At 43.6% G+C, this 27,241-nt stretch overlaps 1 protein-coding gene across 3 annotated transcripts in view; it reads right to left on the bottom strand.

Moving 5' to 3' along the window:
• Positions 1–27,241, bottom strand: part of Slc10a7 (solute carrier family 10 member 7) — a 216,550-nt gene that overhangs the window by 54,279 nt on the left and 135,030 nt on the right. For 2 of the 3 annotated variants that reach the window (XM_055609064.1, XM_055609063.1), the window contains exon 6: positions 11,051–11,086. In XM_055609064.1, the coding sequence (XP_055465039.1) occupies positions 11,051–11,086 (36 nt within the window). Of the gene's footprint in view, positions 1–7,014; positions 8,050–11,050; positions 11,087–27,241 lie in introns of those variants that run through there. The other variant, XM_055609065.1, reaches the window with a different exon arrangement.

Consider the following 27,241-nt stretch of genomic DNA (forward strand, 5'->3'; position numbering starts at 1 on the left):
ACGCACGGACACACCTGCTCCCTGCCCAATTTCTGCCTCAGCCTTGGGGAAAAGGAGGAAGGCCTTGCTTACTCTTGGTCCTAACCTTCTTACACGAAGAAACACCATGCATGCTCCTTTCTGTTGTGAAGACCAGCATTAGGGATGCCTTCCCAAACCTTCCTGACCCTGCCCTTCCCCATGAATGACAGATCAGCTTCTCATGGTCTGCCCTTCTCTCTGTCACTCTTCGCTCACAGAGGAGCGTGCAGACAGAACTGATGCTGTACCGAGGCTGAGTTTACGCGTATGCCAGGTGACAGATTCAACATCCAAATGACTGGGATTTTCTTTTTTTTTTAAATCAAGGCGAGGAGTATGGCTGTTAGATTGTTAGACAGCCATACTGATTCAGTTGTTTACATCAAACTAAAATTGGGTTATTGCATAGAAAATAAGTTGAGTAGAGGAAATAATCTTTTATTTTACAGCTAAATGCATGACATTTATTTCTTCTCTGAGAAATAAAATAGGTTTAAAATATTTTTGAAAGCTAGATAGTATGTAAAGTATGGTTTCATTTTATGTTGACTTACCTTTTTTCATCTTTATTGAGGTGTAACTGACAAAATTATATATTCAAAGTACACAAAGTAATGAGTACGTATGTATGATGAGATGTGTCACAATCAGGCTATTTAACATACCCATCGCCTCACATAGTTTCCCTTTTGTGTATCTGGTAAAAAATCTAAGATCCACTCTTTAAAGGAATTTTAATCACGAAATGATTTAACTAGAACCACCCTGGTATAATTAGGTTCTGACACAGTTTTACTAAATCTGTAAGCTGTGTCCAGTTTTTCCACACACCCCTGAACCGTGGCATTCATCATTCTAGTCTGGTGCTATGAGTTTGATGTTCTTAGATTTCCTCACATGAAGGAGATCATGAGGCACTGGCCTAGGTCTTATCTTCATTTACCATCTCTAGTGTTTATCCATGCAATATGCTACTTTATAGTGTAAGATGAAAAGTCACTTCCAATTACTTTAATGGGAATGAGTTTTTAAAATTATTGTTGTTGTTATTATTTAGTGGTTCTGCACATTAACTTCAGGGCAAAATGAATACTGAACCATCAAGCTGTTCCCCATTCCGGATGGAAACCATGTGTACATCACAGGTTCTAGTTACTCAAAACATGTAGACTGTAAGTGAAATGCACCCTACTAAACTGTAAAGTGTCCTCTCCTAGCCCAAAGGGGAGGCTGAGGGCGAGAGGCAAGAGATCTTCAGAGACATTCAAGAACAAATGCGTCTCTAACTTGCTGACCAAATAGTTCGTGTTGTCTCTTGAGCTTGGAACCGCTCTGGTGCAGTTCCCTGCTCGGCACCAAAGCAGCTTCCTGAGTTCACTAGGTCAGGGAAGTGTAAGGCCAGGCCTTTAGAGGGGGGGTGTCATCGGTGTCATCTCTAGAGAAACTGCTTCCCAGAGGTGTGGCTACCCCTGTCCCCCTATTATAACTCAGGAAGACGTGTGTGTTTGGGGGTGGGGTGGGACACACAGCATTTACAACAGGTTCCACAAAAGCCTTGGAGAACAACTTGTCTGTGACTAACACACACAGGAGAAGACAAGCTATCTCAGCTTCAAGGGAAGATCCGTCTTAAGGCATTTCTGAGTATGAGCCATCTCAGAGTGGCTCAAGGGGGCAATCAAATGGCCGGTTCCTCTTCATGTGCTCTGTTATTGTCAATGCTTTCTACATCCCACTCGTGACAGTCGACTATACAACCATAACTGGGAATATGATAGAGAAAGAACGAGTACAACATATGACATTAACAGAGGGTGCTGGCTAGGTTTATGTCAACTTGGCACAGGTGATGATCACGTGAAAGGGAACCTTGGCTGAGAAAATGCCTCCATAAGATCAGGCTGTAGACAAGCCTGTGAAACATTTTCTTAATTAGTGATTGCTGGGGGAGGGTCCAGCTCATTGTGGGTGGAGTCATTCCTGGGCTGGTGCTCCTGGGCTCTATAAGAACGCAGACTGAGCAAGCCAGGAGCAAGTCGGCAAGCAGCACTCTCCTGTGGCCTCTGCATCAGCTCCTGCCTCCCGGTCCCTGCCCTGCTGGAGTTCCTGCTCTCACTTCCCTCAGTGATGGGCCATCACCTAGAAGTGCAATAAATCCTTTCCTCCCCAAGCTGCTTTTGGTCCACAGTATTTCACCACAGCAACGGCAGCCCCGACTAAGACAGCAGTATCAGCTGTTTCTGTTTATAGTTACAGGATGGAGAATTGAGATTTTATCACAGCTGGCCAATTAGCAGGAAGAGAATGATGGCTGTAGTAGTGGAGGCTGCTCCGGACCCCTCCTTTCCATAAACTCCACAAACTCCTATTAAATATAGTTGGGATCACAGAGATGGGTAAATCACTTTTTTCTCTAAATTTCTTCCATATTCTTGTCTTCTGTTTACCCAAAATAAGTGTTCAGCTCCTTCAAGGCAGTTAGTATGTTTTCTGTGTATGTAGACTATAAATGTTCAGAAAATAGTAATAGTGCCTAAGATGGTCTTAAAACTCTCTAAAGAGTCAGGCTTCCTAAGCATACCCAGAAGAACCTTTGACCCAGGCTAAACACACCCTGCCCTGCCTTCTTTACCAGTTGTGCAATCTGGGTGCAGTTATGGAACATTCTGGACGCTGCTTTCTCATCTAAAGTTGCGCCTGTCTGCCACATTCGCAAGGAGCCTGTGGCAAGAGATACTCAGTAAACATCACTCTGCCTTCCCCACCTCCTCGGTATAAAATGAGTATGGACTGTCAACGTGATATGATCTAGAACACAAGTCTGTGAGGGATCGTCTAAATCAGGCTAATTGAGGCTGGAAATCAGGGTCCCCCACAGTGCATGAAGAGGAGAAAGAAGCGACTTACAGGGACTCATCTTCCTCTGCTTCCTGAATGCAGATGCAATCTGTCTCTTCCAGCCCTGGAACACAACAGGCTGTCTTCTTCAGCTGTGAGACAACAGAAACTTTCCCTTCCTTTCATGCTTTGTCAGGTATTTTTTGTCATAGCAAAAAGGAAAGTTACTAAAACACTTGGAAAGACAAGGTGTCTGACACAGAGTTGTAAGAAAGCAGGGCTATACGGGGTTAAGAACAGCATGCACCGTCTACGATATCCGAGCGTGTGAGTGTTCCACTGCCAGGGGGACTGATAAATAGCCATTCACTGGATGCAAAGCCAGACTGCTGACAAAGCAAGTCATATGAGAGGTTGGAAGAGCATCCGGGCACAAGGCCCCCACTCACTAATGCTTCTACTACAGGGCAACCACGCAACATGACATTTCAAGCTTGAAAGTTCTTGTCCAATCCTGTCTATTACATGCTGCTGGGCAACGAACACCACAATGGTCAACAGTATTAGTGACAGCCACCTTGAAGAAAGGAAAGACATACAGTGACCGTGGACTTAAACATGCAGACCGCGTGCTTGCAAAGACCTGACGTAAGCAGACAAGCCCTTGAGGGACATCAGAAGTTTCTGCTTACCTTCTCATGTTCTTCAAACAAACATTCATGTGAAAAAACTGCCTTTGTTCTATGAACTACTTCCTGTTTAAGCAATCTTTAAAATATATTATTGATATTTGTGATACTAAAATTTCTACCCTAACTTCTAATTATCTATGCATGTGTCCTATTTTTTTTTCTTTTAAACCATCAGCTCCGTGAGGCAAGGATTGATGTCTGATTGATCATTCCAGTAGTCACAGTGCACAGTTAAGTCCTCAGACACTGAGTAAAATAACATATAGTTTACTTAATAGTGAAGAACATGTGATTTCTTTCCCCAGCCAGGGAGAGGTAGGAAGGTTCGGGTTCGGCTGAGATGCTGGCCCCCTGATCGTTCACTGATCACCTGAGCTATTCGACTCATCCGCTACTCACCACTGCTCTTCTCCTTTCCAAAAGAATGTATAAAATAGTAGGCGCTGGAGATAAGGTAATGGGTAAGGAAACTCCTGGCTGGGTGAAGTTAAAAATCTATTGGACACTCGCCACTTGTAACCTTGTTCTAGGAAGAAAGTCTCTACAAGACGCATCAAGGCATCTGGGCACCTGTGGTGTGGCCAACCAGACTGACAGGCTCAACCCTCTTCACAGGTGACCTCAGCTTCTGCCAGGTTGGTGGAACCTCAGTCCTGGGAGCCCAGCTCTGGGAGGTTTTGGTGGCTGCTACATTTTCCGGGACACTAGCCCCCAACCCCGCCAAGGCAAGCTCACCAAGAACCAAGAAAGACACTGTCACTGTCAAGGACACCCTCCTATTCCTGTCCCAGCAAGATGTGTCCTGAGGTAGATCGGGAAACAGGTGGCCCTCAGTAGAAATATCACAGCTCACTCTTTGGAAAGATGGATCTATTCTTTTATGCAATTGTGAATTAGAAAAAAAAAAATGAGTGGCTTTCCTTATAGCAGTGACCAAAACCAGATTACAGCTGTGGCTTTACATTCCAAGTGGAAAAGAAAAATACAAAACAAATGAATAAGCGATTAAAATGCTGTACAGTGATAAAGGCTAAGGTCAGCATGTTATGGTTAAGCTTAATATGGCAACTGGGTAAGCATGCCTCAGGGGAAGGAGCTGGATCTTCATGAGCAAATTCAGGGTACACTGAGAAGGGCTGTCTTCTCCGGTGCAGGGAAGTGGGCAGCGACCAGTCCCCTGAGGTCCCACGTAGAGCAGCAAGGCAGAGGAGGTGTGACAGTTCCCCCTGACCCCGGGACACATCTTGGGCCTCTTGCCTCTTAGGACCCCAGCGCCCACAACCCTTTAGTTCTCAGGACATGGGATTTAGGGTAGGGTTGAGAGTGACACCATGGGCTCTCATGGTCTGAGTGTTAGACGCAGACTGAAGCACACCACTCGAGTCTCTATTTCTTCAGATCACACACGGAAGATGTCAGGACATCTACACGTCCAGAGCCACGAGCCAACTCTCATGATAACCTTCCTCACACGTGTGCGTATTTATGCACACTTACAGTAATTTTTTAAGTGGATGCAGATGGTAACGGAGAAAACTAGATGTCTCCAGTTGATTCTGTTTCTCTATAGAATCCCAATTCCGAACAATTAAGCATGGTAGTACAAGACAGAAAGAGGAAATATGCAGTGTTCTACTAGTCACAGAGTGGCTCCAACAATTCATCTTCATATTAGTTAAGTATCAAATTTCCCCTCTGTGACTAGATTGGTCCTTTTTATTAAAGATTTATTTATGTATTATGTATACAGTATTCTGTCTGCATGCAGGACTGGGCTGGTGGCTGCCCACACAACCGGTTAAAGCAGAAGAGGGCACCAGATCTCATTATATATGGTTATGAGCCACCATGTCGTTGCTGGGAATTGAACTTAGGACCTTTGGAAGAAAAGCCAGTGCTCTTAAGCTCTGAGCCATCTCTCCAGGCCCCTACATAAGTCTTCTTAATTCAAATAGGTAACTAAATTTTTCAACTTAAAAACATCTTTTCTTGATTCTTTATTAACTTTGGCAATGTTTTTTGTATCCTTTATTAAAAAATTAAGCCCATTGTTATCAATTACTCTTAATTTTTATGTTTCTTCTTTCATTCTTTCCCAAGTTCATTTCAACCATGCTTTGACTATATAACTCTAGATAAATAGCTTTTGCTAAGGTCCCCAGTGACAACCATCTTGTTAAACCAATGGCCAGATCATTTTAACTGAACCATCACCCACACCCCACGCCATATAAATCTTCTGAAACACATTTTCAGCTACACTCCGGGGCATGAAAACCTCTTCATGCTCCTTCCAGGCAAATGGCTATTTCTTGGCCTTCTTTGTGGATGTCTTAATAGTACAATGTTCTAGAGCTTGATTTGTGATTTTTTTTCTTCCATTCTCACGCCCCCCCCCCCCCCCCCCCCGTCAAACTTTAAACTGTCCTTGATGCTGAGCTCTTCCCAACGAATATTTATGCTTTAGACCAGACCAATATAATGCAGTGGGTTATGACTGGACCCTGGTTCTAGGTCTCCGCTTGGATGTCTTGAAGGCACATCAACATTAATGTGTAATACTGAACTTTTTGTGAGCTCCTTCAACATGTCCAGTCCCGTACTCTTCCTTCTATTATAAACTATAACTTCAACACTGCAAAGGCTAGGCTTGGAGTTACCCCTGACCTTTTCCTCCCTTTCAGTTTTACTTGATCAAGTTTTATATTTCAACTACTCCCCACCAGACTTTCAACTACTTTGATCTAAACTAATAATATGTCTTGCTATGAAGCTCAGCAGCTTTACCATGTCCACCCTGTCCCCACCATCATCTTTTATAACCTAGATAGTCTCAAGCTAGTATCCAGAATCAGGCCAATGGTGGTCGTGCCCTCCTAACACTCAGGAAACTGAGGCAGAAGGATCAGGAGTTCAAGGCTAGCCTAGGCTACATAGTGAGACCCTATCTAGAAAAAAAGGGGAAAAAAATCAGAAAAATGTCATTCCTTTGCTAAAATTTATTGTTATTTCTACTTTCTCTCAAATTAAACCTCCAAGTCTTTGGTTTTACATGATTTTCTTATATTGGTGATATCAGAATACTCAATTCTTTATCTCCTGTTCAGATACTACTTCCTCAACGAGTCTGAACTTACTGTCTAATAAAAACAGCAAGCTCCTCCTATTCCCTACTCGGACATTTTTTGGTCTCTTTGTTTCCTTTTCTCTGCAGTACTGACACACTCAAATACACTGCAGTTTTCCTTAGTTGTTTCTTTCCACTATGACATAACCAGTGTTAGAGTAACAACATATCTGTTCTGCTTACTGCTCTATCCATGGCAGAAGACAGTTCCCAGAACATAAAAATTCAATTTGCATTACTGAATAGGCAATGAGTAGATTTAAATATAATTTTTAAGTAAATACAAGATGACGTACAAGTGGGACAAGGTAGAGTTTAATTTTAAGATATATATTATAGAATACATTGATAGAAGTAACTATATAAAGGAAAACGTGATAATGTAGAAGAAAAGGGGAAATATGCACAAATTATGCCATTTAATAGACAATAGGAGAACTGAACTTAGGTGGGAGAGAACAGAGTTCACCCACAAAATCAGCAGAAATACAGGGACTATGGTGACAGATGCAGGCAAGTGGGGCCTGGTAAATTTCTGTTTCTCACTAATTTTCTTTCTGTATTAGTTGATATGAAGAGAGGCATTAGAGATACGAGATGCTAAGAAAAAATATGAAATGATTCTCCAGATTAAAGAGGGAATGTGGCAGGGACTATCAGAGAATTGTCAGACAAATGGTCAGTTGCTGGGAATTCACGAGGAGCAGTTATCACACTGAAAATGCCTCTAGCATGGTCAGGTACATGAAAGAGCCCAGGACTAGTGATGTATGGGCAAAGAAGGAGCAGTAAGGAGGGATAAACAAGATTCCTGATGTAGTCTGCAATGATGGAATTATAACCAGGGAGCATGGAGCTAAGAAAAATGAGGTGTGAGAGTGTAGGGCCAAAGGAAGGGTGGGCATGGTCAGGAGACATTGAAAAATGACCAGGTTAAAAAACTGGCCATTTCAGTGAGTTTGAAGAATTTTGGACTTGAGCATATATCATGCATTAGGAAGCTACTGATCAGATAGAATGTTGAAAAACTTAATTAAGGGTCTGCCTAATGCGGTAGTTGGCTAAGATGTAGGGAAGGTAAACCTGCTGGGGTTGGGGTCTGGAAGGTCAACTATGTGAACTCCGAAAACAGCAGTGAGGAATCCCAGTGCAGCACGAAGAAGAAAGCAATGGAAAGATGCTGGGCCTGAGGAAAAGGCGTGGGGTTTACAGTTATCATAAGGAGAGAGCAGGCAGTGTAGACACATGGTGAGACACCAAAGGAAGTAGACGATTATGCAGAAGACAGGGGAAGTGACATGGAACAAAGGACAGGGTGTAAAAACAATCCTTTACTCCATTGCAAGGCTCCATGGCAGGAGATGTTTGCAGCTGAAATACAAATCAGAGGACAGGCTTCAGTTGGAGTGAGACAGTCAAGGCGATATTCTAAGAGGTTAGTACCGGGAACTGAGATTTCACTAGCAAAATCATACTCGTTAGCAACTCTGTTGTAATAACAAGCAATTTTCATCTTTAAAATGTGCTATGGTAGTTTCCAGGTTCATATTATTTGTTGGGCTCTGTAACAGCCCACAGCCGGGCAGCTTAAGCCAACGGAAATACCACTTCATAGCTCTGAAGGCTGTGGGTGAAAGCAAGTGCAGCCATGTTTCCTCAGAAATGTGTCTACGAGCATCTCTGTCATGTCTTCTCTGGCAGTCCTGGCTGGTCCTCAGCTGGTAGATGTTCAGCTCTAATCTCTGCCTCCACTGTCACACTGGGTTCACCCTGTAAATCTCGGCCTCTTTGTTTTACAAGGACACTAATCATATTGGGTTAAGGGCCGCACCCTCTTCTGGTATGACCTTATCTGAACTAATTACATTTGCAATGACTATTTTCAAATAAGGCCATTTTGGGGTTCATTGGAGGCTGCGATGTCGACAGTAAACAAATCTTGAGTATAAAAATTCAGCCCATAATAGGGGTGGGTAAAAAGAATATATAGTTCTTCAAGAATGTGTTTGTATTTTAAGTCTCTCAATTATTTGTCCAGCTCAATAAATAAGACCTGGAACCCAAGTGTTTTATAAATTCCCATGGTAAAATATACAACAGCCCAGACAGACAAAGGAATGTTCACCATGAACGTGAACTAAAAGTCAAGTAACACAGAAGCAGCTACTGACGTGGGATGATGCTCTGAACCAGCTCCCACTGCTCATAGGGGAGCTCGGACGACTCGGCTGAGGGCCTCGGTGTGCCTTTCAGTACTCCTAAGAGTCTCACTCCTTCAAAATGTCAAACCAGCTAACGTTCCCAAGCTCACAGTGCCGAGTAGAGGAAAGCTTGTAATCATGTGATGCTGAAACACTCATCAGCTGAGAAAATGTCTTGTTATGACACGCAGATGGAAAGAAGGATAAGGCAGCAGTTCTCCTTTAATCAAAATAGGGCACCAGGCATTCCAGGACTCAGCCACTTAGTTGTGGCTGAAACTCTGTCCCCTCACTCTGTGTGTGTACAAGGGCGTGTGTGTGTGTGTGTGTGTGTGTGTGTGTGTGTGTGTGTGAATGTACACTGTGAGGCCAAAGGTCAACCTCCAAGGCTTTTCTGTTTCTTCTCCACTTTTTTTGTTTTGAGACAGTCTTTTTATTGCCCTGAAGCTCCCAGTTTGGCTAGGCTGGTCGGCCAGTGAGCCCTGGGACTCCCTTTCCTGGCACTGGAGTACACACAAGCCTTGGAGTACATGTGCCTTCACAGCTGGCTTTTTACAAGGCTTCTGAGACCCCAGCTCAGGTCATCCCGGTGCCTAACAAACGCTGTACCGTTAAGCTGTTCCTCCCGACACCCACAGCTCTGCTTAATCAAGTCACAGGAATAACTTGGTAATGCACAAGACCCAGGCTCCGCAGCCTGTTACTGGGTGTGGGCTGGGCTCTACTCCTGCTTTGTGACTCTCAGACTGGCCTGCAATTTGTCCCTGCAGAGGACTGTTCCTCTTGGGAGACCAAATCTTGGTCAAAACCACTAGCGGATAATTCCAGCTCCTCAAATCTAATGTGCAGTAGGCCCTTAGCCAACCATTTCTTTTGAAGGCATGCAAATAATTGACTCATTGTATATTCCGAATTGCAGCAGCCCAAATGCAGGAAGTTTGTTCTGCTGAGGGAAGTGATATGATGACTCTTCCGACCTTGGCAGGGTGGAGCCGACATTTCAGGAGGCAAGTGAGGCTGTGGCTTATTACTTGAAGGTAATAGCTTTCATGAAAGATGCAGAATCCAACTGTTTGATAGTATATCTAGCCCCTTCTCCTCTCTACACAGCTGGTAAGAAATGAAGACTCTCACTCTATTACTCTAATTGAATTCCAACTTGGGTAATTATACTATAATTAAATAAATTTCCCCATAGTTTTAATTCACTGACAAACGGCTTCATTTCATTCCAAGACACGCATCCCCACTACAGTTCCATGATAAGTAGAGTGATTTATATTTAGGAGATGTGTGTGTGGAAAAACTGCACAGTTCATAAAATATTTTAGGTATCATTTATGATTACATATGCTTTGCTCAGCATGAGATAACATTAATTTCTATTATAATCTTTCATCTAATTTCTCATATCCTAGTGCCAAAGGAAATAAGACAGTTAATTAGCATTTCTTGTTTTCAGAACAACTTTTGTTGAGTTACCCAGTGGCCATCTATCTACTTGTAGTTTTGGCCTTTTTCCCCTTTCAGCATATTTTGTTGTCTTTGGGAGATAGAGGGCATTAGGTGTTTGTTTTCCGTTTTTGAAATGGAAATGCTGTGGTAGTATTTCCAAGATCAGGGAGCAAGTTGCAAAAGTAGGAGCTTTGAGATCTCAGCTGCCTCAGACCTACTAGGGAGAGGTTCTTTTTCTCAAAAACCGTCCAACACTAGGTCACTATTAATCACTTCAATTTACTAAGAAAAAAACAACGAGGAGGAGGAGTACATGTGTGATCCAGGCCATAGGTCACTGGTTTATGATAATTAATGATTTATTCAGGAGTGGGAGGCCTAATCACTCAGACCAGATGTTGTTCTTGGATGGCAAGACTGTGGGGTTTTCTACGTCTTGGAGTTAATACTCTAGGTCCTGCTGGGAGGGGCGGCTCATGATGTGATGCCATGTTGGACAGAAGAATCCAGATTTCAGTGTGATTCTAAAGACTGACCTTGAAGGTTTGAAAAAGGCTTCAGGGGAGTGTTTTTCCCTCATGGTGCTAGGATGCAACTGCAGGACCTTGAGGAAGCTGGGAAAGCTGTCTACCCCTGAGTCACATCTGTAGTCCAGCAGATAATAGTTAATACAATATATTAATAAAAGGTATGAAAGGCAATATCAAAATACTCACAAAAAGCAGCAGGAGCACAGGAGTTACTACAATGCCCTGAAAGAAATGAGAGAAAAGGATCATTTACTGGCCGAGAAACAATACTTCTTCCCCCTGTTTTGATGGGAAGGCTAGTCATGTCATTCCTTTAACAACATGAAGAGAGAAAGATGGCTCTCCTATATCACGTTAATGTCTCCTTAATGATTATTTATATAAGGCAACATTAAAATTACAACCACCCAAAGCTCCTTAAACTTAACTTTCCTCTGTTTAAACCTAAATTCCCTTCCCTGTTGCTAATGTCCCGCATGGAAGGGATCTGGTAGTTGGCAAGTCTTCTCATTGAAGGCTTTCCACTCTTGCTTGGGTAAACTGCTCCTTTTTGAGGGAAGACAGGTGGTTTAGTCCCAGTTGGGGTCCTCTCCTGAGCGAAGACCACGTCGGCTGTGATGAATGAGATGTCGTGAGTTTGTGTGTGAACTGATCTCCCCTAGGAAATGAGCTACGATCTCAAAACTCATTTCACTTGATTAGACTCTGTGTCTCCATGGTGGGAGGAAAGTCTTTCATCTAATTCAGCCACACAGGACCACCTCAGTCCCTCTGCCTCCCCCAGGCAGAAATGAGCAAAAGATTTGTTTTCTTCGATGACAGGGAACAGTTTGAGGCTGTTGTCAATGAGGCAGGATACAAGCTTTTAGCTTTCTTTAAAAGTACGTGACTGAGTTGGGAGTTAACATGACAGGTTTCACTTGAGAACACCAGATGATGATGCGCTTTCTTAGTTCTTTATTTCTCAGAGCTTTGCTGTGATTTACACAAGAAAAAGCATTTCATATTTTTATTAATGCACTCTACTTGAGAGTTTGAAATTTTAGCGTCTGAATGTGTATGAGAGAGAGAGAAAGAGGGATAGATAAAGAAAGAGGGACAGAGACAGAGAGACACAGAGAGAGAGACAGAGAGACAGACCAAATGCTGTCTTTTTCACTGATTAAAATTCTTTGTGGTATTTACAAAGACACCTTTAGTCTCTGCAGGTACTACACAGTTGTGAATATAGGACAAGAGACTTAAATTATAAGAACAGCGACTGTAATGATTTTTTTTAACTTATACTCATGTGATTATCCTTATAAAACTTTTATTATTGAATAGAATGAATACTGTTTATTATACAAACTTAAGCAAATGGCAAGAAGAACCAGCAACTTAATCTAAAGGTCATACTTTCTAAATCTCTTCATCACAACATGCATTGTGCCTTGTCAATTCCACGGGTTTCTACGAAGCAAGTTCTCACTAGCACATTCTGCCCAAAGCCAAAATGATTTTAAAGTAGAAAGAGTCCTGAACACAGCTGAGGTGGAGCTCACAGGAGCAGTGCTTGTCCTTCAGGCACCGGGCTCTGAGTGTGGGCACCAGGACTTTATTATAATAAAAAAATAACAACAACAATAAAGAAAAAAGCTACTTAATGACAATGACAATGCACACATCTGCTACAAGGTGTGTATGGGGGTAGGAGGACAGTCCATTCTCTCCTTCCACCATGTAGGTCCTGGGGATTGAATTCAGGCTGTAAAGCTATGCAGCAAGTGTCTTTACCTGCTAAGCTGTATCATCAGCCTGAAAAGCTGCTTCTGTCCTTTAGGGATTTGAAAAATATTTAAAATCTAGGTAGAATTCCATCCCACCCAAAGTAATGGAGTAGTGAAAAAAAATCTGGCTTGTGAGCCACTCAACTTCCTGTCAAGTTTTAGGAATGCTTATCAAGCATCCACTTAAATGCCAACCCACATCATGCTCCTTCCTGGCCAGCCCACAGTGAATCCAACATGGTGGCTACGTTTCAATAGCTAATAGCCCAGTAGGACATATTGGTCTAGGGACAAGGTTCAGCACAGAATGAGCTAGCTGTAAGGCTACACATTCTGGTGGAATTTACCTTTGGGAGATTTTATGGTGGAAGGGTTACTGAGGTTGGGGAATGAACAGAAAGTAAGTCGGCAGGAGAAAAGGCTAGCCCAGGAAGGCAGAGGTACCCTAACACCATAAGAGGTTGAACAGGAAAAGTACAGAAATGTGTGAAGTAGAGCAGGCAGAGACCAGTTCAGCCAAAGCTTCTGAGGCCTGGGCTCAGTCTGCATCAGCAAGCTACCTCAGTATGAGGCGTCAACAGTCAATAGTGCAGTACATGGAATACAGATTTGAATTGGCCTCTAACCTAACTAGTTTTCGCCTGTGTCCACCAAGTCACCTAAACACACATGGGAACTCGCAGTGTGTTGACTATGTCTTGTCACCAGCACTAGTTGCCCTCCTGAGAAGCAGACACTGACGCCTGTGTGGGGAGACGATTTCTGATGAGGAGGAAGGTTGAGCACTGTCACTCTGCGACGTTTGTCTTGCACCGGACTTGGTGCCCACTGGCTACCTCCCAGTGCCTGGGGCCCATTGTTCTTCCCGATGCCCAATTCATTTTCTCTACAGTAACCTATGCCAATAGAATTAGTAAGAACATGAGTACTATTAATGCTACTTTGCTTCAGCACACTCATGTATGTTTTAAAATGTGACCCTCCCCTACTAATGGGATTAAGTTACAGGGTAGCTCTCCCTTTCCTAAGTAAGAAGAGAAGGGTTCTGAAAGCCAAGCAACCCAACCCACGGTTACACAGCAAAGATGGCATCATCCAATTACAAAGCCACTGGCCACCGGAAGGCAGATCTCAAGCACTGGCAAAACTCCACCATAACACACGTGCAGCAGATGCCATCCAGCTCTGACCCCAGGTCATAGTGACTCTCCAAGATTACCATAATTTCCTAGCTTTCTACCAAGGACTAACAACATTTAGTTGTGAGGTATCAAAAATTTGCTGGTAGATAGGTTATGCCTTGTAATTCTGGTTTGAATATTCCTCATTATTTCTCAATAAGGCTTGTTCAAGCTCATTAACTACCCCTTTTTCAGTTATATTAGGAACCGAGTCACCTCCAATGCCATTGGTTGTGATACGAACACTATTAAGTTTGGGTGAAGGCACCATATTTATTACTAAGCTTGTTACTATTAGTAGCCCACATTCATGAAGTCATCGCGTCGGATATTGTGCTAAGAACTTTATGTCTATTACTTCATGAAACCCTCACACCCACCATGTGCCCTGCACTATAATTATCCTTAGATATGAGGCAAGGAGCGGGCCCTTAAATACAGTGAGGAACTCCCTCCTTAACTTAGAACCCATACTTTTGAATGGTGATTACACAGTCTTTCAGAGCTGAGCAAGATGGCTCAGGGTAAAGGTGTTTGCTCTCTGATGAGGTAGGCTTCATGACCTGAGTTCAATGGCTGGCACCCAGGTAAAGTGGAAGGAGGAAAACGACTCTATGGAGATTGTCCTCTGACTTCCACACGTTCACCGGGGCAGGCCCGACCCTCCCAAAATAAAAATAAGTTAAAATCAAAAGTAAAACCTTTGCTATAGAACTTGTTTTTTAAAACTCTGTTTTATTTGGGGTGATTTGGTCTCTATCTCCCTTCCAACTCTGCATAGGAGAGAGAAGATTAGTGGGAGGAGGGGTCCCTGGCCCCTTTACTTCTGGCTGTTGAGGGTCAATGGATTCTTTCAGAGCTATACCAATCTCTGTCACCAGCAAACACAGCCAGCAGCCTCCTCCAAGCTGCTGTGCCCTGAAGTGTTTCTCTCCACCTGTCTGCTCCAAACCGCCAAACCGACCATCTCTGGTCTCTCCAAACTGCTACTCACTAAACAGCATGGCCATACGCTACTCATTCTCTTTCTGGGCTCTCATATTTATATCCTCAGAGTCCTAGACCACGCCCCTCTCTGTACCAAACGTGGAAGACTGTTACCAGCTGGCAAAAGCCATGCCCTGCACAAGACAATTGACAGCTGTGGACAAACTAAAGCCCAACTAAAATCCCACACTTGAGATTAAAACAAAAACATAATATAACTGAGTTTACAGAGAAACCAAAACTTCCATTACACTTTGTGATAAATAGTAAGCCATTTCTTGGAGATCTATTTTAAGAGTTAAATCATAGAGGACACACACTAAGTGTGTCTTTCATTGAGATGAAACAAAGTGTAAAGTGAGCCACTGTGTGACGTGGCTAATACAGCCCTTTAAAGCTCAGGTTTTGCAAACAGCAGTGGTAAAGGTGGATGCAGACTCAAAATTTAAATGCTGACAGCAATAAGTGCCAAAGTCTAGAAAGTCAAATACATATGGGTTTATGAAAGTCTCAACTTAATTTTTTTCTCCTTTCTCTTCCCTAAGTAACACCTCCGCAATGGAAAGCTGGTGTCAGATAAAGCCTTCTCTGCAACACAAGGAAAACTCAAGCCAGGAAGTGCCAGTGGCTTTCACTGTCTCCTGAATAAGTTCCCCCAAATCCATTTACACCTCTGATGTGAGTCACTGCGTAAACATATTCTAATGACTGCAGGGGGAGGGAAGGGAGTGTCAAGTCTATGCCGACATGCAGACATAGGCAAATAAACAAAGAAGCCCGCTAACAGCAGTGGAACCGGAAAGTGTCTCTCAGCAAAGGGCTCATAAAAAGCAAACCTGAAATGAACTTCTCATCCTATTTTTAATAGAAAAGCTTATCTGCTGTAACAGCTAGAGTGAGCCACAGTGACTGATGTCTGAGGTCAGTCTCCAGGGTACCTTATAACTTCAGTACAAAAAAATGGTAGGTCAGCTTTGCAAAAAATCTTGGGACCGCTTGGTCTAGTCCTAACCTGTCTAGCTCCTGTGCATCCTCACAAGTGATGTGAGCTGAGTGGCCCTGTGTTGGCCAAAGAACCACCCAGACAGCACTTGCTCTTCTCAATCAACAGGCTGGCTCAAGGTCCCGTAGGAGGGGAAACTCTTTCTTAAACTAACCCCAAATACCAGCGTTGTTGGAGCAAGTTAAGGAAAGGGCCGGCTTCCTTTTTCTTGCCAAGGCCTTTTAACTGACTCTGAAGTAGAATCCTGGCCTCTTTAGCTCTTTCCTCTGGGGTAACTTTGAAGTGATGCTGCTGTTAGTGCTGAGACTTCCCCAACTTCAAATTCCTTGGTTCCTGCTACTCTTCCTCCTAGGCAGGATTTGAACCTTCTAAATGTACTAGTATCAAGATGCATTCAGACCCACTTGATAGAAATGTCCTTGAAAATGAGACAGAAAATGAGGCCCTGTCCTTGTAGTGTGGAGCCCAAGCCACAGGACTTCAGCGACCTGGCCTGGACAGGCACGCCTTTCTTTGACTCCTGTGACTATTAGTGACCTGACTGTGAAACACATGTTAATTTACACAGATGATTTGTCTTATAGGAAAAAAATGGACTGAAAGGTTATTGTTTTATTGGCCTGTAATAAAAACTAGCCAGTTCTGGTGGTCACCTAAGTGCAGGTAGTATGTTTTTCTGGTGGCCTATACATAATGTGTATGATGGCCTCGGAAGCCATTTACTGTGCCGACGCCTTGGGATCCGAGCCAAAGTCCAGCCTGTTTGCTTCATATGGAAATTATGCTGTTGACTTTCTGAAAACGAAACTTTGACAATACCTTTCCTTTGTAGACTTGTATGTACATTAGTGTAAAAATAACTTTAAAAAGTTAACAACATGATTCCTTCCGCACTCTGCCTTTTGCCTTGTGGCTGACATGTGAAGATATGGTAGATAGCCAGGGAAAAGCTCATCAGGAGCAAGGTTATGACAAGCCAGTAATTTGTGGTTCTGGTCAACAAATTCACAGCATCACGTTCTAAAAGGTGGTCTGGGCAGTTCTAAAGAACCTAAATTTACACAAAAGGGCAGGATATGCAGTCAACACTGATGTGATGCTTAAACATCAACAGCAAGGCAGGCCAATGAGTTCTTTAAGGAAGAAGTAGTCCTATGTTGAAGTATGTGTCTGTGATACAGCACTCACATAGTGAGGCCAGTTAAGACTCTGTCCTCTCCCCAGAACCAAGAAGCAACCTAACGTCAAACAACAATGACGATAGTTATCACACAGCACACCGAAGGGAAATCTCAAAGAGCTCCGAAAGGACTCAGTAGCGGTGAGGAGGCAAGATGGGGGGGGGGGTGAGGAACCTGCAGAAACTCACACCAAGGAGCAGAGGACAGCGCTGCTGGGGAGCCCAGCCTGAAAACCCAGCTACACAGAAAGGTCTAGTAATCCATCATAAGGAGTTTAGGCTCCGCCACAGTTCGGGACATCACAGGAAGAGTGTGCACGGTCTTGAGCGTGGGACGCGAATCCGTGGGGACGGCATGGTGACAGCTTAGAAGCAGAAGACTGAAGGAGGGAAACTGGCCACTCTAGGCAGAAGTGGATATAGTTTTAGAGATGAAGATGGAGAAACAGAAGATGGGAAAGTCCCTGAAGATGAATGGATCAATTAGTTGAATGTGGCTGACAGCAACAAGAGGGAAGGAAGAATAATTTCTCAGTTGTCCTGAGTTAGGTAATTCTTGACCAAACACAAGCCCACAGAGCCAATTACTCAGCCAAGATGGCCCTGGAGAAGAAAGACTAATTTTCCTTGGGAAAGATAAGAGTGAGTGGTCTGTGAGGCCTACAGCTGGAGATGGAGCAGGTGGCTGTGTAGGCCTGAAGGTGAATGTTTCATCCAGAGAGTGAAGCGATGAGTGTCCTCAGCACGCAGCTGCTTGTTTCCTGCTATAGACGAGGGCTGAAGCTGGATCTTTTCTAATAAGTAGAGGGCAGAACAGACCAGTCCTTTCTCCTTGGGAGATTCTATTCAAGCAGCCCTGAAAAGACCATGAAGAAAGATCATGAAGAACATAGGGGTTGGGGGCTGAGAAGTGGCTCTGCTCCAGAAATATACTAAAACACGAGACAGAGCTGTCTTCCAACACAGGAAGCACCCAGTAACTTTGTCAACATTGGGTCAATTAAACAAACACATTAGCAAGCTCGCTACTGCGTTCTTCAAATACAATCATAGAGTAATAACTTCAGACAAGGAAACGATAACCAGATAACCACTTTGTAATGATTTAAAAAAAAGCAAAGAAAAAAAAGTTCCTCAAAGAAAACAATGACCCTTGGACACCATTTCCCAAATAAAGTACGATTCTGACCAATGGAAGTGATGTCCAACTCACAATTTCTTCTTTTGCTTTTTAAATGGATGAATCAGCTAACTGTCCTTTTGAAATCCAGCCCTTGGCAGACCGGACTGTGGTCTCAGAGCCAGCAGTAGAGGGCTCTGCCCCAGACCTGTTATTTCCTAATCTTCATTTTGGCAAGCTCCCTGGATAACCCATAGGTGTGGCAACATTCAGAGTGATCGGACTGAGAACTAGAGCGGAAGCTGAGTCGGGTTGGATAATTATCTGATTCTGTGCTGTTGGAACCACTCCATTTGGCTGTGGAATCTGGAAAGCAGCCAGGGACAACAGGTAAACAAACAGAAATGGCCACAGGTGCCCTGGAGGCAATGGCTGGCAGATCTCTGTGCTTTAGGATTGCTTTGGATTAACAACTATATTTCAGGAAGAAAGAGGTAAACATGCTATTCTAATAACTTGGCATCAGTGGACCCGTGCTCATTCCTAGAACACCACAGCACATTTCTTTACAACTCCTTAGTAGCCACTATGTGATTAACCAGTTTTCAGTCTTCCCCAGCTGGGTGTCAAATGACTTGTCAAATCCTTTCTTCCTTCTCTGGTGTGCATCAGGACATCAACACAAGTCCAACTGCTGGTTCTGTAGGGTCTGTCAGAGTCAGCAATCACGATGTCACTTTTCTCAGGGCTTGGTTAGGTCATCTGTCCAAGGCAGCAGACAGAGCCTGCTTATCTTGGGACAACTTCCCTTTTTGAATATTCACTTTAGTATTTCTGATCCAAAGATGGTTCTCCTTGCTAAAGATGATGTGAAAGGAGGGGCCGCTGGCGAGGGAAAAATAAAAATGCTGAAGTAAAGAAACTGAACTGAGGGCCCTAATATTCAGACTTACATATATATTACTACTACATAATGACAGGTGTTAATGATAAAAAACCATGTCAAAATGTATGACTTTTCTTTTTGTTCATGGGATCGAACTTGCTATGCAGCATGGCCTTGAGCACCCGCGTCCACCTCTTAACCCTAATCCTAGAATTACAAATATATGCCACCATGTTTGATTCTCCTTTTACTTTCAAGCTAAATAATTACTCTTTCTCTCCATCCTGTATTAGATAGTTAGCTGCTAACTTGGCCTTTTCTATGTAGGCAAATGGTGGGAACTAGAAAAGATCATCCTGAGTGAGGTATCCCAGAAGCAGGAAGACACACATGGTATATACTCACTTATTAGTGGATATTAGCCATATAATATAGCATAATCATACTAAAATCTGTACACCTAAAGAAGCTAAGCAAGAAGGAGGACCCTGGGTAAGATGCTCAATCCTTATTCAGAAAGGCAAACGGGATGGACATTGGAAGAGGGAGAAAACAGGGAACAGGACAGGAGCCTGCCAGAGAGGGCCTCTGAAAGACTCTACCCAGCAGTGCATCCAAGTAGATGCTGAGACTCATAGCCAAACTTTGGGCGGAGTGCAGGGAATCTTATGAAAGAAGGGGGAGATAGAAAGACCTGGAGGGGACAGGAGCTCCACAAGGAGAGTAATAGAACTAAAAATATTTGGGCACAGGGGTCTTTTCTGAGACTGATACTCCAACCAAGGACGGACCATGCATGGAGATAACCTAGAATCCCTGCACAGATGTAGCCCATGGCAGCTCAGTGTCCAAGTAGGTTCCCTAGTAATGGGAGCAGGGGCTGTCTCTGACATGAACTCAGTTTCTGGCTCTTTGATCACCTCCCACTGAGATGGGGAGCAGCCTTACCAGGCCACAGAGGAAGACAATGCAGTCAGTCCTGATGAGACCTGATAGACTAGGATCAGAAGAAGAGGAAGACCTCCCCTATCAGTGGACTGAGGGAGGGGCATGGGAGGAGAAGAGGGAGAAAGGTTGGGCTTGGGAGATGGCTACAGCTGGGATATAAAGTGAATAAATTATAATTAATAAAAAAAATAAATTAAAAAAAAAGAGTGACAAAAACAACCCAGGAACAATCAATGCCCACAGCATGATGGATAAGAACATTTTCTATATTTTCAAAGGAAACTTCGTGTAAATCTTCTGAACATTTACAGATTTGAAACATCATAAGTGAACATCATAAGTAAACCCAAAGAAGTGCCTTAAAATTTCTTATCTACAGGCAACAGGCCTAAGAGGCAGCAGGAGGGAATAAAGAGAAAGATTAGTCTTTGAAACTATACTATAAAGACACAGGCTTCTAGAGCCATGGCAAGATCATAGCTGCCAAAGGTTGATTCTGCCTGCAGTGTGGCTTTCCCGGGGACTCTGAGAGCAGTCATCCATTAGGAGCACAGCAAACACTATGTACAAAAAGCCCAGCTGCCTACTGTCCAGAGGCTGATTCCATATGACCGAGTGGCTGGCCAACGTTCGCCTGGCCTGAAATGTATCCATAGGAACTTGTGGAGCTTCTTGCTTTAGACTCAGTGCTTTAGTGGTGCCTTAGTTTAGGTTTTATTGCTGTGAAGAGATGCCATGACCATGGCAATGCTAATAAAGGAAAACATTTAATTGGAGCTGGTTTACAGGTTCAGCGGTTTAGTCCATTATCGTCATGGCGGGAAGCATGGCAGTGTCCAGACATGGTGCTGGAGAAGGAACTGAGAGTTGTACAAATGGATCGGCAGCAACAGGAACAGAGAGAGACAGTGGACCTGGCTTGAGAATTTGAATTCTCCAAGCCTGTCTGCAGTGACATGCTTCCTCCAACAAGGCCACACCTCCTCCAACAAGGCCACGCCTCCTAATAGTGCCACTCCCTGGTGACCAAGCATTCAAAGCTATGAGCCTGTGGGAACCATGTCTATTCAAACCACCACAAGTGGGTAGCAAATATTATGAAGAAGCCAACAGCCAGCATTTACTGAGAAATATATACAGTAGAAACTTTGTTAAGTGTTTTTCATTGCATATTATTTAATGTAAAATCCAAGTATGCAACCTAATTGTCAGCTTACACAGGAGAAACAAGGGGCTTATAGAGAGCATGGCTAAACGTGGGTACTGCGAAAAGGCAGGTTTTAGGACAAGAGTCACATTAACAGCTGAAAGGTCAGGAGGTGGCCCAAGAATTGGGAGAAGAGGGGTAAAACAAAACAAAACAAAAAAACAAGGAGAAAATAAGAAATTCAAAAGGGTGTATAGTCAAGAAGTGAGATAGCAACACAAATCAAATTTCATTCATATATATGTATCACACACACACACACACACACACACACACTCTCTCCTGTTAAAGGTGTTTGAATAACTTGACCTAGGAAATAACTGGAGTAGCACATGACCTGGCTTAAAAGATTACATGTATGTTCGCTACTCAGATCACTGGCATTCACAGGGCCTCACTGATGCTAGGCACTTACGGAACATTTTTGCTGGACCACTGAATGGCTGAATGGCTGAACGGAGGATGGATAAATGAATGAATGTGTGTCCACACATGCTTCGCTCAGGGCGCACACAGCCACCTAATGAGAAAGGCACCATCTCAAGTGCTTTGTCATAATGACAGCTGATACATGCTGGCTGCTGACTGGGTTTGTATCCTCAGCCGTCTTACGCTTTCTATACACACAGCTCATGAAGTCCTTATGACTTATGACAAATACTTATGACAAAGTATTGTTGTGACTTTCATTTTACAGACAAGAAAACAGAAATAGAGAGGAGAATTGCACAGAAATTTAAAAGGGTGGCCTGGGGTGGAATGGGAATCCACGGTGTCTGCCATTATGTGTTTTTCTGCACCCTGAGTAAGAGCTGTTAGAGGATTTAGAGACATGGAGGACATTAGCGATGACCACTATGAAACCTCGGCCCAAGGACGCTCTGTCAGCACTCACAGCTGCAGCTGGTGAAAGCACAAGGACTAGTGGACAGGGAACCACTTCCCATGCCTTATCTTTCCACCTGATGGCACATGGGCTCAGCTGAACACAGGGAGGACAGTCTCCAACCAGAAGGCCCAAAGGCCACGGCCTGAACTATATCATTTGCTTCACATAAACAAGCAAAGAAAAAGGAAAGGTAGATGGGAACTTTACAACACACTAGACACAGAGACTGTTGAAGAAAATTAAATCTTACATTAGGTGCTCTCTTCCATCTGACCACTTAAACAAAACCAAACAGCCCCACATGCTCACACAGCTAAGGAGAAAGATGTCTACAGCGTTTGCAAAAAGTAGATATGTGCTAGGTGGAAGCTAGGGGCAGAACAGGAGCCAATAAGGACAGAGAAAAGAGGTAACAGAATGAATGAGTGGTACGAAATCGGGGCCCCAGGGATTTTATTTAAGGCCACTAGGAGGAGGAGGAGAAAAAGGAGGAGGAAGAGGAGGAGGAGGAGGAGGAGGAGGAGGAGGAGGAGGAGGAGGAGGAGGAGGAGGAGGAGGAGGAGGAAGAGGGCCTTCTAGAATAATTAGAGATTGATTTCTTTTTAAAAATAAGGCACCAAAAATAACAGCTTAATCAAAACCAGTGTTTAGATTTATTCCAAAGCTTAAACATAAACAGACAGAAAGAGACCTCTATGCATGTGGAATGGATGGGCTTGGCAGAGCTCATCTCCTCCTTCTGGATGTGTTTACACCACAGCACACTCTGCTGTGCTGATCAACACTGAGTATGAGATGGATGAGATGAGTAGAGACAGCTACATTCCATTTGCCTTGACTCATGCATCAGCAGTCTGATTTACTCTAGTTTTCACGATCTTCATTAGTGAGAATCACCCCTCCAGGCAGAGAAAACTAGCCTAGGGTTTTCACTCAGAGAGGCTCCAGTCCAGAGAAAATGAAGTAACAACAATGCGCCTAAAAACTTTCTGCAACCCCCCGCCCCATGAGCATCACTGGTCCCCATTCTTTCATCCCTATCCACAAGGCAAAGAGGGGCAGGACTCGGGACCAGGCTGTCTCTCCACAGTATTTCCCTACCTATATCCCACTGTCAAGGTCAGTTAACAATCAGTTTCCATCTGGGCACGATGGTGCACACCTGTAACTCTAGCACTTGGGAGGCAGAGGCAGAGGCAGGCAGATCTCTGTGAGTTTGAGGCCAGCCAGTCTACAGAGTGAGTCTAGGATGGCCAAGGCTACACAGAGAAACCCTGTCTCAAAAAAAAAAAAAAAAAAGAAAAAAAAGAAAAAAAATCAATTTTCACTTAGCACATATGACTTAAAATGGAATATGTATATATATATCAGTGGGTAGGAGAAGAAAGGTGATCCTGGAGTATGAACACCCGAGACACAGATGTTGGATTCCAAACCTCTCTGGGGCAGGGCTAGCCCAAGCCTCGCTGACTGGAGCCAGGAGGGAAGGCAGAGCCTGGGCCAGCAGAGCACTTAGCTGGCAATAACTCCTAGAAGGGCCTGGGAGGTGGTGACGGTGCTCGTGCTCTGGTACAGAGCTGAAGAGTAAGACCACACCAGGCAAGTCTGAGGACCTGAGTTTGCACCTCCAAGGTCCGTGGAGAGCAGAGAACAGCAGCACACCTTCGGAATCTCAGTTCCCATGGGCAAGACGGAAGCTCAGGGGCCAGCTAGCCTGGCGTACGCAGCAGCAAACCACAGAAAAGCAATCCAAAAGCCTGCCTCAAAACACCGGTGGAGGTTAGCCCTGACCTCCATATGTGCTCCGTGGTAAGTGACCGTGCTCACCACACACACACACACACACACACACACACACACACACATACACACACACACAGAGAGAGAGACGCACGCGCGCCAACATGTTCAAATTTTACTATGTTAGTTAGAAAAATGCAAAGAAGTTGCAGAAAGAACTTTTAAAGTATTAGACTTTTCATCCCTGAGTTCTGATGGTAAATGGTTAAAAACAATACTGACTCATTTTGCATAATTCCCCTCAGCGCTTCAGCTAAGAGTCATGCCAATACACTTACTTCTAGGTCTTAACTAGCGAGTTTTATAAATAAGGAAAAAAATGGAGCAAAATCGCTGCATTTATAGTTACACTACATATGTATTGGTTGTGTGCGTGTGCTTGTATGTACATGTATGTGTGTGTAGGTCACAGGACAACTTTTTGCAGTTGGATCTGAGGCAGGGTCTCTCTTGCTGTGCTGTGTACTCCATAGCTGCCCTGTGAGCGTGCTAGACACTTCCGGCTCTGCCTCCTGTTTTGGTAGGAGTGCTGGGCATTAAGCCCAGGCCGCCATGCTCTCAAGGCTAGTGTTTCAGACCCTGAATGTGCTCTCCAGCCCATTTGTTTTTGTTGCTGCTGTCTGTATTTTGAGGCAGGGTCTTTCTCTATAGCTGAGGTTGTCCTCAAGTTCAATGACAGTTGAGCTTCCGCCTACCAAGGGCTGACGTTACCACAGGAGGTTAGACATTCACTTTTAATTATATTCTTATAAACGTTTCTTCATCTTTGGAACTTTTAAGTGCAGGAGAGTAAGAAACGAACACCAGAAAAATCACAACCACATTTAACTGGGTCTTTAAGGAAACTGAAAAATCTATGTCAACATAATTTTTCTAGTTGCCCAGTAGAGGGCGGCTGCTACACACGTTGACAGTTATTTTTAAAAAACACCCTCCAACAACTTGGAATCCATACACATCGAATCAGTAAGAACCTTGAGACGTTCAAAGCAAAACAATACAATTCAAGCTTATAAGCTGACTTTTACTAGCAGGCAGCGCTCAAACACCACTTACAGAATTTAACTAATTAGGAACAAAGACCATCTAATAAACACTTAGCATGATGATCAAGAAGACCATAACTGAAGGCTTTTAACCAAAGGAGGTGTCAGTTCGTATGACAGCTATCAACAGCCGAAATAGGAAAAGGAAACAAACTGATGTTCTCACTACCCATCTGACTGAATTTTGGTGTGCCTCATTTGTAAATAAAGCTCAGATGAATGTTTTGTGTTCAATAAGAATAACAGAAAAGAAACAACAACAACAAAAACCAAATTCATTCAGATGTTTGCAAGGTACACATGACTGTTTTGGTCCTCTGCAGTCTGAACTCTTCACGTCACTGCTCACGTGTTAAGGACTGCAGGCGTGAGCAAACTACTGCACTGCGGCTCTGTGGCGATGCTGAGCAGAATCCCACAGCTCGTTACCGTGCTGTGCCGCGCATTTCACCTGGACGCAGTGTTCTATGTTTCTTCATCTAACGCTTTGCTTTTTTTTAGTCTATGTGATGTGGTATGTGCTCACACGCATGCGTGTGTGCTCGTGTGCATGTGGAGGCCCCAAGTTGACACTAGGTGCTTTACTCAATTGCTTTCCACCTCAGTCACTGAAGCAGGAACCACAGGTGACAGGTTTTGGCTACTCCAGCTAGCTAGCCAGTCTTGGGATCACCTCTCTGTCTCCTAGCTCTGTGCTGGGATTGCGGCAGCCACCACGCCTGCCTGGCTCTTCTATAAGCCTGGGGATCTGAATTCTGGTCCTCACACTTGTGGGGCAAGCTTTTATCCACGGACCCATCCAGTCCTGACCCATTCAACACTGTTTTTGAGTGCTAACAATGTGACAGATTCTACAAGTTAAGCAGACAGATTAACAACATTCTCTGCATTCTTGGAGTTTATATGCTGTGTAGTAACCCCCCCCACACACACACAACATAAGTAAAGTCTTCTAAGTGGATGGATTTACATGGTGGATGGTTACCCATCTTCTAATAACGGTCTCTTAATTAATTAGAAAATTAGTGTTTTCAGTGTGGAAGACTAGTACAAGCAAAAGCTGAAATGCTTCATTATTTTAATACTCACTGCCCTTGGACCAAATAATACAGGAATCCCATTAGTTGCACTGAAAAGTTAAAAATGAAAAATAGGATTTTCTAATACCCCACTACAGCAAGAGACAAGAACTGTTTATAATGAGTCCTTCCAGGAACAGGCAGTACATGGTACCCATCGTGGCTGAGCCACCTGATGTCAGCCAGCTGCTGCGAAAGACTCGGCTGTCTTACAGCCGCGTTGCTGTGACTACCCATACTTTGCCTTTCCTTACTCAACTGCATTTCTTAAGGCTCTTCCTGCAGATGAGCATTCTTTTATTTGACTTATTTGATTGTTTTTAAACACAGGAGTTATGTCATTCATCTGTGACTCCCCTCGATTCTAACATAAAAAGTAGTTACACAGTTTGGCTGACACTGATAAGCTCTGTGGTGTGTGGTGTTGACTGGTTTGATGTTTAGGATGGGAGCTCGTGAACTTCAGAAGCAGCCTGGGGATGGGACCTTTAATTGATTACAGGGTGACAAACAATAAAAGGAAAAAGCGTCTGCACTGGACAAGAACCCAGAGTAACCGTGTCAGTTCACACAAAGCAACAATCTCCCATCGAGGATGCCCTGCTGTGAGCTGGAACAGGAAATTTTTATAACAGATTTGTTGTACAATCATCATTTCTGTAGCGTTCCACTTAAAATTCTTAGTTATACAAATAACATCCTTGTATCATTGCGTTTGGATTACTGCTTAAAGCACAAATTTGCTTTCACACCGCATTTCATTTACAATGTGGTCACTGGACTTTTAAAATTTATAAAACTAGTATGCAAAGGAAAAGCCATGGCACTAGGTGGCGCTGTGGGACCGTGCAGGGCAAGCAACCTGGGCAAGTTCTGTGCTAGAAAAATTGTCAGGGCTGACTCTGCACACTCAAACGCACATTAAACATTTTGTGTATAGTCCCCTCTCACAATAAAGCCGCACTGCGCTGAAGCAAGCTCAACAGAACTCCTCCAGGAAGACACAACCGCATTTCTAATCCCTTGTCCTAATTCCTGCGTCCTTAAAAACTTGCTTTTTCATATAATGAATACATTTTTGAAGCATGTTTTTTGCTCAGCCCTTATTTTTTATTTACTTTAAAGATACTTATCATTTAAGACTAAAGCAAGTCACTGAATATGTATTTTTGCCAAAGAATTTTCTGCTAGGAAATTTCTTCCATCACAGTGCACACTGATCTTGGGCTGGGCCCTCTGCTGCCCCAGGTGTGACTCCTGCTCCCAGGTTTTACTCCTGCCC

The sequence above is a fragment of the Psammomys obesus genome, unplaced genomic scaffold (assembly GCF_907164565.1).
Source record: "Psammomys obesus unplaced genomic scaffold, mPsaObe1.curated_primary_1811, whole genome shotgun sequence".
Taxonomy (NCBI): Eukaryota; Metazoa; Chordata; class Mammalia; order Rodentia; family Muridae; genus Psammomys; species Psammomys obesus.